The sequence below is a fragment of the Hordeum vulgare genome, chromosome 2H, assembly GCF_904849725.1.
Source record: "Hordeum vulgare subsp. vulgare chromosome 2H, MorexV3_pseudomolecules_assembly, whole genome shotgun sequence".
Classification (NCBI taxonomy): domain Eukaryota; kingdom Viridiplantae; phylum Streptophyta; class Magnoliopsida; order Poales; family Poaceae; genus Hordeum; species Hordeum vulgare.
This window is the reverse complement of record NC_058519.1, coordinates 171,395,568-171,411,753: the sequence shown is the minus strand read 5'-3', so window position 1 is coordinate 171,411,753 and position 16,186 is coordinate 171,395,568. Positions and strand designations below refer to the sequence as shown.

General features: G+C 45.0%; 1 protein-coding gene across 1 annotated transcript; it reads right to left on the bottom strand.

Annotated features, from left to right (window-relative positions):
• Window positions 1-1,170: 1,170 nt before the first annotated feature.
• Window positions 1,171-2,825, bottom strand: LOC123429864. The gene is made up of 3 exons (XM_045113840.1): window positions 2,728-2,825; window positions 2,492-2,641; window positions 1,171-2,401 (listed from the first exon to the last, which is right to left on the bottom strand). The coding sequence occupies exon 3, from the start codon at window positions 2,364-2,366 to the stop codon at window positions 1,278-1,280; it is 1,089 nt and encodes a 362-aa protein (XP_044969775.1). The 5' UTR covers window positions 2,367-2,401; window positions 2,492-2,641; window positions 2,728-2,825; the 3' UTR covers window positions 1,171-1,277.
• Window positions 2,826-16,186: the final 13,361 nt, after the last annotated feature.

Below are 16,186 nucleotides of genomic sequence, written 5' to 3'. Positions count from 1 at the left end.
CCGGTTTGTTGCAAACCCGGGCGATGTTCATTGGCATGTTGTTGAAAGAATTATGCGCTACTTGAAAGGTACTGTCAACCACGGGCTTCACTATACGGGATTCCCATCGGTACTTGAAGGGTATAGTGATGCGAATTGGATCTCTGATGCTGATGAGATGAAGGCCACTACTGGGTATATGTTTACTCTTGGGGGTGGTGCTGTTTCCTGGAAGTCTTGCAAGCAAACGATCTTAACAAGATCGACAATGGAAGCAGAATTAACAGCATTAGACACATCTGGTGTCGAAGCAGATTTCTTCGAGATCTTTTGATGGACTTACCTATGGTTGAGAAGCCGGTTCCGGCTATCCTTATGAACTGCGATAATCAGACGGTTGTTGTTAAAGTGAAGAGTTCAAAGGACAATATGAAGTCCAACAAACATATAAGAATGAGATTGAAGTCTGTCAGACGTTTGAGAAACTCCGGAGTGATAGCGTTGGATTATATCCAAACGGCTAAGAATCTAGCAGATCCCTTTACTAAAGGGCTATCACGTATTGTGATAGATAGTGCATCGAGGGAGATGGGTATGAGACCCACTTGAGTTGCCATGGTAGTAACCCAACCTATATGATCGGAGATCCCGTGAAGTAGGACCTGGGAAAACAAGCCAGTGGTGAACTGAGGAGAGTAACCTTACTAACCCACTCCGTTGGAGATGCAATACTCTCGGATACTGTATGGTAGGATGACTACTGTCTTAATGTGTTCTAAGGCTTATATGTAAGCAAGATGCTGTCCTACAGAGCGATCTTTGGAGGAACACACCTATACGAGCTTGACTGGTGGTCACAGTCTATGAGATTTGGGTGATCTCTAGTAAACTCATGAATAGGCCAGGAGTGTGACTAATATGCTCCACCCGAGGGGTCACCTTCGGCAGTCTAGTACTAGTAAGACTTGTGGTGAAGCTCGAAATGGGGATCTTGACTCTTAGTTGTGAAAGAGTGATTACGGCAGTTAGATACAGGAGTATCTAATCTTTGGATGGTTTTTTTTTAATAAACACTACTTTAGTTGCACCACCTTTTCTAATCTCTGTCAATCGTGATATCGCAAGCAACAAAAGTACAACGATTCTAGTTGTTGAAACATGTGACCATCTCTGGGCTCAGGTTCAAGAAAATTGCAGAAGGGAACTGACTTCTTTTTATTTCTCTTCGTGGTGCCACATATCACACAGCTTACATCAAGATTACACAGCAGGCTTGCATAGAACAAGCAAAACACTTCTTACATCCAGAACACTAGAGGAGAAAAGGACAGGATATGCTTAGACACTACACAAGAGTTAGAGCAGTGACGCGTGGTTTGCAGCTCTCCCCTGCGATCATACTTAAGGCCAAACGTGCTCATATGGAGCACACAACAATCGAAGACGGATTCCACTCCCTCGCGCTGCACACAATCGACAAGGCAAAAGTTGCTGTTGCCCATGTAGGCGAGAGTGGCACTTGTTGCTGCCAGTCGCCGCTCCGGGACTTTGAGGAACATCTTCTCCTTCACAATCTTCCAATATGGCTGCAAATCACTTTCGCTGCTGCGGGAGGCAACTTCACAGGCACAAATGTACCCGTCATTACACAGCCCAATCCATGCGTCTAGCTCGCTGTCGTAGTAGCCTTGCCCTTGGAAAGGTAGCGCCCACTCCCCATGCCACCTCCACTCAGAACGCTTAGTGTCAAATGAGAATGTACCCTTTGGAACATGTTGATAATATCTGTCGTGTGCAGACATGAATATGGTGTGCCCGTCTGGGTGCAGCGCGTAAGAGGAAATTATATCATCTGCGGCAAATGGCGGCGGTGATGGCACACTTTTCCAGGACCAATCCATGTCTGGCCGTGGATACCACAGCTCATCATTTCCCGTGGCTGCCCATGACATGGCCTCAAAAGAGTGCTGCTCGCCGACATGGCAAGATCTCAACGCATACAGCATACCACCGAGAGCCACAGAGATGTCAATGCCACCGAGCAGTGAACGTGGTAGGCTTGGCCCGATGGTGATTCCCGCTGTCTCGGTATCATATATGAGGGTGGGAGTCTGTGGACAGCGTGGGTTGGTGGCGATGAAGATGCTGTTACCAAAGGCTGTGAAGCCCATGTCATGACGGCGTACGGGAAACCGGAGGACGGGAGGGTCAAGGAACCCAAGCTGCACGTCGGTGCAGGTATCTTGCAAAGTGTCGGCATCAACCTTGTAGATGCTGAAGCCCGTGTCCCAATCATCCAGCACCAGGTAGAGGTGCTTCTTCGGCGCACGCCGCGGCCTTTTTCCGGTGCGGTCGCCGTCGAGGTGGGAGTGCTGACGTTTAGACATGTCTCCTCCTATCGATTTTCCGGTCCTAACTGGATCTAAAGATTGAATTTTCAGGACCAGGAGAAGGAATTTATAGACAAACGGAAGGCAAGGAGACGACAATGTGACTAGAATCCAGATCTAACCTGGCGATGAAGTGGGATCCCTCCCCTTATTTATCAAGTGGGAGCGTCGGGATGACTAACTAATCGAACTCCCAGCCGGGCTCGGATTGCAGATAGGCAACGGCCTAGAGCCCGAGTCGGAGCAGAACCACCCTGACCCTGGTGAACGCCCTACAGGAGAGCCAGGAGGGAACTAGGGTTGGGAGAGGGGAGCCGAATCAAGAGTGTAATCGGGATTGAAAGGAAAAACGGGTCACCTGGTCACGCGAGAACCGCGCCGTGGTCGCCGGAGGAGTCGCCGCCGCGCTCGTGCTCCACTCCCGTGGAAAATCTGGAGTTGCCGGAGCGCCCGTGTGGCTATAAGGCAGTGGAGAAAGCCAACAATAATAACGGTTCGATATTTAGACGCATGGTGTAAAAGATAAAACGTTTTAAACATACAAATATATGAAAAAAGGATAAACTTTCAGGTTATGACAAATAACACGCATGTAATGTGCCATTTGCCGTAACCTGTGAATGTGGGATTAATAGTTGAAAGATGTATTCATTAATTAGTGATTTCGAAAATTCATCGGTTCGTCTCTAGTCGATTTTGCTTCCACGAATTCCGCACACGCCAATGTGGCTCGGCCCATTCCGATGGATAACCAGAGCGCACACATGGGCCTGTTCCGGGATTGAGCCTATTTGTTTCTTTAGAGTTCATAGTCTCCTACCGGCTCGGAAGATCCTTATGTAAAGAAAAAGGCTCCAAAAATCCTAAGATTTGGGTACTATGGCTTATGGACACACTTTCGCCGCGGGATTTAATAGGGTATTATGAAAGCAAGTACTCCCTCCGTTCTTAAATATAAGTCTTTATAGAGATTTCACTAGTGGACTACATGCGGATGTATATAGACATACTTTAGAGTATAGATTCAATCATTTTGCTCCGTATGTAGACCCTTAGTGAAATCGTTTAAAAGACTTATATTTAGGAATGGATGGAGTACTTATTCAAGAGCCTCCATAAGGATCATCTAGCGCGCTCTCAACCGCTCATACGAATTTTTTTCTCTTGGAAAAATGAAAAAACTACTTTTTTTTGTTCCGCGAGAGGAAAACACGTGTTTTTTTGTTTCACGAGAGGCACGAGTCGTGCCTCTTGAAAAGGGAAAAATACATTTTCATTTTTTTTCGTTTCATGAGAGGCATGTATTTAATTTTCGTGGAGACACAGATTTGCTTCCACGACGTGCCTCTCGACCCATGCCTCTTCGGAAAGGAAAGAAATGTGCTTCCCGGTTTAGTTTTTTCGTTCGCTTTTTCATGAAAAAATTGTGTTGAAATCTATTAACATGGATCTAGTTTTGAAGATATCGACGTGAGAAATCCGACAGTGAAAACGATTAGAGATTACGGTTCAAGAGATACAACATTTTAAATAAATGATTTATGAAAAAAAGGAAATCCTTAGTTTACAACAAGTGACGCACATGCAGCACGTCACTTGGCGCAACCTGACAAGATTAGTGATCTTTGAAAAAAGTACTCCTTAACTAATGATTTTGGAACATTAGTCACGATGTGGACGGTTTGGTGGGCCAGATGACGTCTTATATATCCATGGTGATCATTTTCCAAGTCCTATAAGCACCAATTGTTTCATTGAGACATTCTTGGAAGATGTTGATCTTTTCCCTACACTTAATGACACTACTTCTAAGGACGTGCTCTGGTCATTGGAGGGCTTGCATGTGAATATCATGGACGTGCATGCAATTCCTGGGGCATGCATGTGATATGGTGACAGAGTCGGCGCTATCTCTAATGCCTAGCTTTGCCCTCTAACTCATGACATGAAAATAAATGTGGATGGTGATCTCTCTAGGAACGACTCCCAATGTGTGGTGACAACAATCTGTAGGGATAAAAACGGCGAGTTCATGGGTGCGTCCATCGTCATCTTTGACAGCCTCATCGTTGTCTACAGTGGAGACGCGCCGCCCCACTCGAGGTCACCAAGACCTTGGTGTGGCCGCGCCGTCCCTCCCGTAGTCGCCGAATGTGGGTGTGGCCGGCGGCGCTCCGCCCCTCCATTTTTCTTCTTCTTCTTTGCACGTCTGCTATTCTATTTTTTTTTTCTTTTTTTGCGCGTCTGCTATTCCAATTCAGGCGCCTGAAATTCGTCGGTTCGTCTCCAAACGATTTTGCCTTCACGAATTCCGCACGCGTCAGTGCGGCTTGGCCCATTCCAAGTGAGAGCGCACACATGGGCCTCTTCGGGGATTGAGCCTATTTGTTTTTTTACAGATCATAATCTCCTACCGTCTCGGAAGATCCTTATGTAAAGAAAAAGGCTCGAAAAATCCTAAGATTTGAGTACTATGGCTTGTGGACACACTTTCGCCCGCGCGATTTAACATGGATATTATGAAAGCAAGTATTTATTCCAGAGCCTTCATAAGGGTCAGGTATGGATTTTTTTTCTCTTGGAAAAAAACTCGATTTTAAAAGAAAACGTGTTTTTTTTCATTTCATGAAAGGCACGAGTCATGACTCTCGGAAAGGAAAAAATACATTTTTAACTTTATTTTGTTTCGTGGGAGGCACGTATTTAATTTTCATGGAGACACGGATTTGCTTCCGCGAGAGGCACGGCGTGCCTCTCGACTAGTGCCTCTTCGAAAAGGAAAGAAACGTGCTTCCCGGTTTAGTTTCTTCATTCTTTTTTTCATGAAAAAAAGTTTGTTCAATTATCAGGGATCTAGTTTTGAAGATATCGACGCGAGAAATCCAACAGAGAAAACGATTCGAGATTTGGGCGTACGGTTCAAGAGATAAAACATTTTAAATAAATGATTCTATGAAAAAAGAGAAATTCCGAGTTTACGACAAGTGGCACACATACAACACGTCACTTGGCGCAAACTTACAAGATGAGTGATCTTTGAAAAAAAGTACTCCTTAATTAATGATTTTGGAACATTAGTCACGATGTGGGCGATTTGGTGGGTCAAATGACGTCTTATATATCCATGGTGATCAGTTTCAAAGTCCTATGAGCACCAACTGTTTCATTTAGACATTCTTGGAAGATCTTGATCTTGTCCCTACACTTAACATCGCTACTTCTAAGGACGTGCATCCGTCATCGAAGGGCCTGCATGTGAATATCATGGACGTGCATGCAATTCCTGGGACATGCATGTGGTAGTGTGACAGAGTCGGCGCTATCTCTAATGCTTGGCTTCGCCCTGTAACTCATGCCATGAAAATAAACATGGATGGTGGCCTCCCTGGGAACGGCTCCCAAGGTGCGGTGACAACAATTTGTAGGGATAAAAATGGCCAGTTCATAGTCGCATCCGTCGTCGTCTTTGATGGCCTCATGAACCCTGCTACACTTGAAGCTCAAGCCTGCAATGGAGCATTGCGGCAATAAAACTTCACTTAGATTCTGCGTGTGTTGTTTTGGATTGTGTGAAGGTGGTGGCGAACGTTGAGACTGGTGCTCCTTGCCAATAAGTTTCATTTTCACACAATCAACACGGGTACTTTCGGGATCTTCAATTCATCCATGAGAAGAGAAAACATAATGGAAATGTTGTGTTGCTTTGGATTTTGAAGGAGATCAACCATCAACAAGCTTAAATTCATTCATGAGAAGAGAAAACATAATGACAAGGCAGCTTCTTGTCTTCCTGCTCGACACCACGAGTGGCATTCCGTTTGTTCGATATTATCTGTATTTTTTTGAATATAAATATTTAATAAAGAGTCCACTTTCTTACAAAACAAGTTTAAATAAATCATCTCAACAAAATTCTATGAAACTAATATATATTTTAAAATTCACAAAATTTAGAAAACAATCAACATTAAAAAATCACGAATTAAAAGACTTCATGAATTTTTTTAAAGATTAAAAATTAAAAAATTTAAATTTTAAATAAATTCGAAAATTTAGAGAAACAATGTTCCTGATAAAAAAACATATACACAATTTTAAGAAAGTACATGATTTTAAAAGAAATGGGATTTTTATAAGAGAGAATTCCTTCTTTGACCCTTTCTTAAAATTTGCTTTTCTATTAGATCCAAAATATTTTCTTCTTCTCTATTTAACATTTACAGTAAACTGTGTTCCTTATATGACATTTTTGTCCATTTTAGACACTAATTGTGTTAAGTGTGGGGTGAAAAGAACATTTTGCCCTTACGTGCGAAGCTAGCCTCAAACAAGTACACACATAGCTTGATTGATACGAATCAACCTCTGATTGTATCCTTAGAGGGACTGTGGTATCTCTAGCCCATCAAGATTCAAATCTTGGTGCTCGCATTTTTTTCTGGATTTATTTCAGGATTTTTGGAGATGCACATTCGGTGGAAGGAGACGTTTTCGTTGATGATGAAGTGCCTACAATGACTTCATAAATCTCAAGATGATATACCGGCTCAGTCTCTCGAAGGTGTTCATAAGGATAGGGTGTACGTGTATACGTTTATAAGGATGAGTGTATGCACGTGTATATAAACGTTTGCGTCTGAATTATGCTAAGAAAAAGATAGCTTGATTGATTCTTCTACACGCTTGATTAACACGCACATACACGTGAACGCCTTTGCTAGCTTCGACTCGATCAATCGGATCGATTGTCCCTGGTAGAATTGCACAGCTTTCTCTGTGTGCCTCTCACTCCGGGGGAGCCTATATACACTTGATCATTGCCGTGAAAATTGTATAATTATTCGTATTTCTATCAATTGTCCAACAGTAATTTATTTACCTACCATATGCTATTTCCCATGACAGATGCTATTAGGGAAAACTATGGCCCCGGATCTATTCACAACATATTTACAAAAGCTTCAATACCTTGTTGTCATTTATTTGTTTTTATTTTATTTTGTAGTTTACAATTATCTACAACTATCTACGCACCTTACTTGCTTGCAAATAACGAGACCAAGGGAATTGCCAACCCTCTTGCCCGCGTTGGATACAAGTTGTTTGTTCTTTTGTGTGCAGCCGCTGAAGACAGTTGTGGTTGATGTTCCTATTGGTTTGATAAACATTGGTTTCATAACTCAGGGAAATATTTACCCATATTGTGATACGATAACCCGTTCCTCTTTACGAAAAACCCAACTCAGATCACAAGTATCACGACAGTCGTGCGACCGAAGGTTAAAGAAGATGACAGTCTCAGTGTTGTAGTGCTCCCGATGTTGCTTGGATCCACAGAGAGGTCGAGGGGGTTTCAGCAAACCTCAAAGACGCGATGACAGATGAGGGGAGGCGCTAGATACGTGGGCGGCCACTCAAGTAAAGATCAGCCATGGCAGGAGAGAGAGAGAGATAGCAGACGGTCGGAGAGAGAGAGAGCATAGGGGGGATGAATCAACACATCCACGACATCCTCGCGGAGCAGCGATAAGGATGGCTCAGCAGCCTCGAGCACAAAGCACGAGGCGTCATGGTCACTCTTCATGCTCGCCTTCGCCTCTGCCTACTCGCACAGGTGGATGACGACTCACACCGACTAGTTGGGATGTACCGGCTCCCTCCTCGACGAGGTAAGTGGCCACGTATGCCTCTTTTCCTATTTTCTTTTCTATTTTCTACTTCACAAATTGTTTTTTTGGTTTAGAAATAAATACTAAACCATTTTCTAAAATCTGAAAATTTTATATGTGGACTAAATGGACTTGTCCAAAGCCACATAATAATCCTCAGAGATATTGGACATATATTTTATATATCTATCAAATATAAGTCAAAGCAAATAATATTTGTATTAACTCAAATGCCCAAAATTAATATTTCTATGATTCCAAAAATATTGATTTGCATTTTACCTCTTGCCAATATTTTCAAAGAATATTAGGAACATTTTCTTGGACTTATTTGAAGCAATTTTTATCTTGCTCATTGATGGAGTTCGGGATAGGGGTCCTCGGGTGGCTGGCTCGCTTGTTAAGGGCCGACCCAATGGGTCGTATTGATTGAAGATCGGACTACATGATTGCCTCGTATCCAAGAAGGAAAGTACCGAAGACTGGCATGACGATCAAGTAAGGTAGTCTAGGTCGACCCATCTGTCCCCGACGAGAGGTCGGTTGTACGTAGCCCTAGGGACCCTGGTCTCTATATAAACCACAGGTTTTGATCAGTATGGGGGAGGTTGAATAATCTAGGGTTTAACTTATATGATCTCGAGGTAGATCAACTCTATAATCAACCACATCAATATAATCGAGCAGGACGTAGGGTTTTAGCTCATCAACAGGGCCCGAACCTAGGTAACTACTGTCTCCCCCTTCTCGTGCAATCCATCGATCCAAGGTCCACAGTTCGGGACCCCTACCCGAGAACTGCCGGTTTTGAGACTCACATTGGTGCTTTCATTGAGGGTTTCGTTGTTGGGTCGCCGGAAGGTTCGATGGCACGCTTAGTCATCAGCGAAGAGATCTGCAACAGGGACTTTTTCGTCCCAAGCAAATCTTCGCGTTCGGAAGCATCGTTTTGCATGCTGACACGGCCAGTCGTCTCGGTAAGGTCAGAAATTTTACCCCCGGTCAGGAAGTCAGGTTTGGAAGCCTGGAGTTCATCGCTGACCCCCGGGGAGACCTTGTCTTAACAAGGCTCTTTGCTCCTCTCGAGGAGCCCACGGTCCTCGACGCTTCGGCCTCTAAGGCCATGAACCCTGCTATCGGGACGACCTTCACCCCTCATCCACCCTTGGAGTCCAATGTGCTCGGCACGTCCGAACTCGTATCAGTCGAGCCCTCTCGAGAGGTGACCTCAAGCGCCGCCGAGGGATCAGTGACACATGTTAGCCCCAAACACACAAGCGACATGAACTCCATCGAGATCCAGGTACTGCACGAATTACTCAACCAGATCCAAGCTATGGGTATGACGGACAGTCAAGCTACGATCTACGCTCAGATCGGGCTCAGACCCGATGACAGGGAAATCCGCGTCCCGCCCATCACACATCTGATCAGCATTGTCGAGTGACCAGTTAAGGGCTACCCACACCAATCACCCGCACTTACCAAACAATCTGAAGCCTCCACCTCACCCCGGGTACAATTCGGGGCCAATGACTGATTCAATATGCAGCCATGTCAAGGACGCGGTCGCCGAAATTCCAAACCCACAACTAATGAGAATTCAAATCTTCGTCCCACCCACCACCCAACTCGATCATCCCTTGGGAAAAGCAACATAGTTCGGTTTACTAGACCCGCACGCGGTCATTCAACGAACAGGTGAATCAATACAACACTTTTGCACCAGATTCCTCCTCAACCAAAGGAAAGAAGGTCACGGCGACCGTGAGATAATAAGCACTTTCCGAAAGCATTGCAGGGATGAGGGCATCCTCAACGCCGTAGCCCATCGTCGGGTCCAAACCTTCACCGAAATGTCAAGCCTAGTGCTCAAGTACTGCGCCACAGAAAGCACGTGGCAAATGCAGAAATTGTGCATCGAGCCTAATTACATCGAGCAGAATAGGCAAATTCGGAGAAGGCGCTCACCCCCACTTATGAGGCTGGTTACCTCCGGGCATGTAGAAAAGATAAACAGAACACAGACAAGGGCTAAGTCGGTCCTCGACGTACTATTGGACAAACCATGCCCCATACATTCTGCCATGTCGGACTCAATTTCCACCCACGACCTTTGAGCATGTTGGGTCGTCAAGCAAAGTGCAAAAAGTGGGGAACACATGCTTAAGGCACCACGTGCAGAGGCGTCCCAGGCACTGCCAAATATTATTGCGGAGATCCTAGCTATCTACGAAACATTCTCCTCGTTGAGTCAGCGAAAGAGAGCCTTTCGAGAACTCCATCAAATCCAGCATGTTGTGGCGGCAAACTCATGGTCGAACACACCAATAATCTTTGACCAAGACGATCAGCCGATGACCTGCACAGGCCGAACACCCGCCGCCCTAGTTCAGAACCCCATCCTGGATGGCTTGAAATTAAACAAAGTACTAATGGAGGGGCACTGGCCTTAACCTTATCCACGAGGACACGCTTGGGAAAATGCAATTTGACTGATCTTGAATCGAGCAAAGCATAACCACCTTTCGAGGTATTGTCCCCGGGAGAGAGGCCCGCTGTACCGGTCGCATCACAGTGGACGTGGTATTCGGTACCCCCGAAAACTATCGATTCGAAGAACCCCTTTTCCATATCGTCCCGTTTCATAGCGGTTACCATACCCTGTTAGAACGCGAAGCTTTCACAAGATTTCAGGCCATACCACACTACGGATACATGAGGCTCAAAATGCTGGGGGCAAACGGCGTGATCACGTTGGAAAGTGATCCCCACAAAGCACTCTGATCCAAAAATAAAACGACATTCCTAGCCCTAGAGGTACTAGCGGAGACCCTCACCGCGGAGGAACTCACAGCTCTATGTTCCATGGTGGACAAAGACAACGTAATCCTTGGTAAGCGGCCCAAGTCCACGTCAGTGAAGGACGAGACCATTAAATTCCAAGTACACACAAGGGATCCCAATAAAATCGCGTACATTGGAGCCCACGTGGAGCCCGCAGTAGATGAAGCATTACACGCTTTCTTGTGAGAAAATTGGGACATATTTTCCTGGCACCCTTCAGACATGCCAGGAATTCTCCGGGGGTTGGCGGAACACAACATGAACATAATAGCAGGCTTCAAGCCTGTCAAACAGACCTTGTGCCGATTTTCTGAACCTAAGTGTCAAGCTATGGGGGAAGAACTTGCCAAGCTACTCAAAGCCGGGTTCATCGAAGACATTAAACACCCCGACTGGTTGGCAAACCTAGCATGGTACCAAAGAAGGATAAATCCTAGCGGCTATGCCTCGATTTCAAAGACGTCAATAAAGCCTGCCCCAAGGACCCTTTTCCCTTATCCCGAATAGACCAAATGATCAACGCGATAGCCGGACATGACTCCCTATGCTTTCTCAACGCTTACTCCGAATACCATCTGATCAAAATGAAGGAATCCGATCAGGCCGCAACTGCCTCTATAACCCCTACTGGCCATTCTGCTTTAATACAATGCCTTTCGGGTTGAAAAATGCAGGCGCCACTTACCAGTGCATGATCCAGACATGCTTGGAAAAACAAATCGGCAAAACCATGGAGGCATATGAGGACGATGTGGTTGTTAAGACCCGACACGTCAACTAGCTGGTAGACGATCTTAAGGAAACCTTTGCCAGCCTACAGGCATACGACATATGGCTTAATTCAGACAAATGTATCTTCGGAATCCTAGTCGGCAAACTCCTCGGGTTTATAGTGTCACAACAAGGATTTGAGGCCAATCCGGCCAATATCCGAGCACTGTCACAACTTGGCATCCCAACAGAGCTACAACACGTCCAAAAATTGGCAGGTTGCGTGGTGGCTTTAAGCCGGTTCATCTCTCGCCTCGGCGAGAAAGCCTCTCTATAGGTTGCTGAAGAATGGACCGAGGAGGCCATGGAAGCTCTAGAATAAATCAAAATGCTAATGGCTAGCAACCCCATCCTCGCGGCACCCTACGCAGGGGAGCTGATGTTGCTATACATCTCAACCACCAATCAAGTGGTGAGGCGGTTGTCGTCATAGAGCGAGAAGCTCAGGGTCACCAACTGCAGATACAAAGGCATGTTTACTATGTATCTGAGGTGCTCACCCCATGTAAAACAAGATACACGCACTACCAAAAAATCGCTTACATGGTATTTATGGCATCGCTCAAACTCAGACACTATTTTCAGGAATGCGCGGTCATGGTGACATCAGAAGTACCCCTGAACGACACAATTAACAACAAGTACGCCACCAGACGAATTGCCAAATGGGCCATCGAGCTCCTTCCGTTTGAGATCACCTACAAGCCACGACGAGCTATCAAATCTCAAGTGCTATCCGACTTTGTCACTGAATGGAGAGAGGCCAAACTACCTAGACAGTATAACACTCACGCTCATTGGACCATGTACTTTGACGGGTCCAAAACTCTCACTGGTCTGGGAGCCGGGGTGATCCTCACATCCCCTAACGGTGATAATGTCCGGTATCTGCTATAGATTATGTATGTCGACTCAAACAACGCAGCAGAATATGAGGCACTACTACACGGTCTTCGGATGGTGGTCTCAATGGATATACAACTTCTCGAGGTATGAGGAGAATCTAAGCTCGACATCTCACAAATTAACGATGAATTCGATGCAAAGAATCCAAAAATTGACAGCATATAGAAATGCCATCCTCAAGATATCAGCACAATTCGAGGGATTGGAACTCCACCACGTCTCGAGAGACAACAACCAAGTCGCAGACGTCCTCGCCCGCTTAGGCACAAAGCATGACCCCATCCCCAACAACACATTCCTGGAAAGGCTCTTTAAGCCATGTGTGGTATGGCAGGACGAGTCTCGTAGCACAACAGCCGATGGTGTAGAGCAGACCATACCCCCCACAATCGAGAGAGACACTCAAGTCATCGGCGGAACTTCAATTGAGGAAACCCCTTTGGCCCACGAGGTCATGGCAGTGATCGCTCCATGGACCAAACCATTCCTTGCCTATCTATTGCACAAGGAACTCCTCGAAGACCATACCGAGGCGCGACCCATCGTCCGCCGATCAAAGGCTTAAAAGGTCCACGAGGGAGAGCTATATAAGAAGAGCACCACAAGAGTCCTCAAACGGTGCATATCCGAGGAAGAAGGGAGGCAACTTTTGGCTGAAGTACACACAGGTACGGGCGGTCACCATGCAGCAGCATAGGCCCTCGTCAGTGATGTCTACTACGCAACCTTCGCCTTGTAGAGTTGTTGGGCCACCAAGTGCAGAGGTTTGTAGGACAGTAGCAATTTTCCCTCAAGTGGGTGACCTAAGGTTTATCAATCGCGGGAGGCGTAGGATGAAGATGGTCTCTCTCAAGCAACCCTGCAACCAAATAACAAAGAGTCTCTTGTGTCCCCAACACACCCAATACAATGGTAAGTTGTATAGGTGCACTAGTTCGGCGAAGAGATGGTGAAACAAGTGCAATATGGATGGTAGATATAGGTTTTTGTAATCTGAAGTTACGAAAAAAGCAAGGTAACAAATGGTAAAAGTGAGCACGAACGGTATTGCAATGTGTGGAAACAAGGCCTAGGGTTCATACTTTCACTAGTGAAGTTCTCTCAACAATGATAACATAATTGGATCATATAACTAGCCCTCAACATGCAACAAAGAGTCACTCCAAAGTCACTAATAGCGGGGGACAAACGAAGAGATTATTGTCGGGTACAAAACCACCACAAAGTTATTCTTTCTCATCGATCTATCATAGAGTTCGTACTAGAATAACACCTTAAGATACATATCAACCAATACCCTAATGTCACCTAGATACTCCATTGTCACCTCAAGTATCCGTGGGTATGATTATACGATATGCATCACATAATCTCAGAATCATCTATTCAGCCAACACATAGAACTTCAAAGAGTGCCCCAAAGTTTCTACTAGAGAGTCAAAACGTGTGCCAACCACTGTGCATAGGTTCCCAATGTCACGAACCCGCAAGTTGATCACCAAAACATACATCAAGTACTCACATGAATCCATGTGTGCCAACCCATATGCATAGGTTCCCAATTGTCTCAAATCTGCAAGTTGATGACAGCAGATAGACACGTGCAAGACATACATCAAGTGTTCTCAAAGACTCAATCCGATAAGATAACTCCAAAGGGGAAACTTAATTCATTACAAGAAGGAGAGGGGGAAGAACATCATAAGATCCAACTATAGTAGCAAAGCCCATGGTACATCGAGATCAAGACATCTCAAGAACACGAGAGAGAGAGATCAAACACATAGCTACTGGTACATACCCTCAGCCCCGAGGGAGAACTACTCCCTCCTCGTCATGGAGATCGCTGGGATGATGAAGATGGCCACCGGAGATGGATTCCCTCTCCAGCAGGGTGCTGGAACGGGCTCCAGATTGGTTTTTGGTGGCTACACAGGCTTGCGGTGGCGGAACTCCCGATCTAGGTTTCTTTTTTGGGGGTTTCTGAATTTATAGGAATTTATGGCGGTGGAATTGCGTCAGTTGGGCCCACGATGAGGTCACAAGCCTGCGCGCCACCACCGGGAGGGGTGGCGGCGTGAGGGCTTGTGACTCCCTCGTGGCCCATCTGCCCTTCTCCCAAAGCTTCGGGGGTCTCTTTTGGTCCAAAAAAAAATCATCGTAAAGTTTTATTCCATTTGGACTTCGTCTGAAAATGGGCCAAAAATACGGAAAAAACAGAAACTGGCACTTGGCACTGAGTTAATAGGTTAGTCCCAAAAAAGATATAAAATACCATATTCATGCATATAAAACATCCAAAGTTGACAAGATAATAGCATGGAACCATCAAAAATTATAGATACGTTGGAGACGTATCAAGCATCCCCAAGCTTAACTCCTGCTCGTCCTCGAGTTGGGAAGTGATAAAGAATGAATTTTTGATGTTGCATGCTACCTAACATAGTTGTCCTTTGTAACTTCTCTCACGTGACATGAATGTTCAGATCCGTGAGATTCAAAACAATAGTTTGCTATTGATGTGGAAACAATAATAATTCAAGCAAACTAGCAAGGTAATCATGAACTTTCAAAATAACAAGGCCAAAAGAAAGTTATCCCTACAAAAGCATATAGTCTGGCTATGCTCTATCATCATTGCACAACGAATTTAAATCATGCACAACCCCGGTATTGGCCAAGTAATTGTTTTCACACCTTTACTTTCTCAAACTTTTTCAACTCTCACGCAATACATGAGCGTGAGCCATGGTTATAGCACTATAGGTGGAATGGAGTGGTGGAGGTTGTGAGACAAAAAAAAGAGAAGATGGTCACATTGACTAGGCATATCAATGAGCTATGGAGATGCTCATCAATAGATATCAACGTGAATGAGTAGGGATTGCCATACAAATGATGCACTAGAGCTAAGAGTATGTGAAAGCTCTTAAAGAAAACTAGTGGGTGTGCATCCAACTTGCTTGCTCACGAAGACCTAAGGCAATTTTGAGGAAGCCTATCATTGGAATATACAAGCAAAGTTATATAATGAAAATTTCCCACTAGCTATATGGTGGTGACAAAACAAGAGACTCTCAATCATGAAGATCATGGTGCTTAATATGCACAAGTGTGGAAAAGTGGTAGCATTGTCCCTACTCTCTTTTTCTCTCTTTTTTATATTATTTTTTTGGTGGGCTCTTTGGCCTCTTTTTTTTGGTGGACATCTTTGGCCTCTTTTATTTCCTCACATGGGACAATGCTCCATCAATGATGATCATCACACTTTCAACTCAAAACTTAGAGCAACGATGACTCTATATGGAATGCCTTCGGTAGTGTACCGTGACAATGATCTAGCATGGCATAGACATTAATGGAAACATCATGCTAGCTATCTTACGATCATGCAATGGCAATGTAGGCGTGGTGGCACATGTCATGGTGGTAGTTGCATGGCAATATATCTCGGAATGGCTTTGAAAAAGCCATAGTAGGTAGGTATGGTGGCTGTTTTGAGGGAGGCTAATGGTGGGTTTTGCGCACCGACGAAAGTTGCACGACACTAAGAAGATAGTGATGGTGGAAGGTGAAAGTGCATCTAAACCATGGACTCAACATTAGTCATGAATAACTCATATA

Excerpts from the sequence above, each read along its gene's own strand:
- LOC123429864 (XM_045113840.1), bottom strand. The coding sequence starts at position 2,366 with ATGTCTAAACGTCAGCACTCCCACCTCGACGGCGACCGCACCGGAAAA.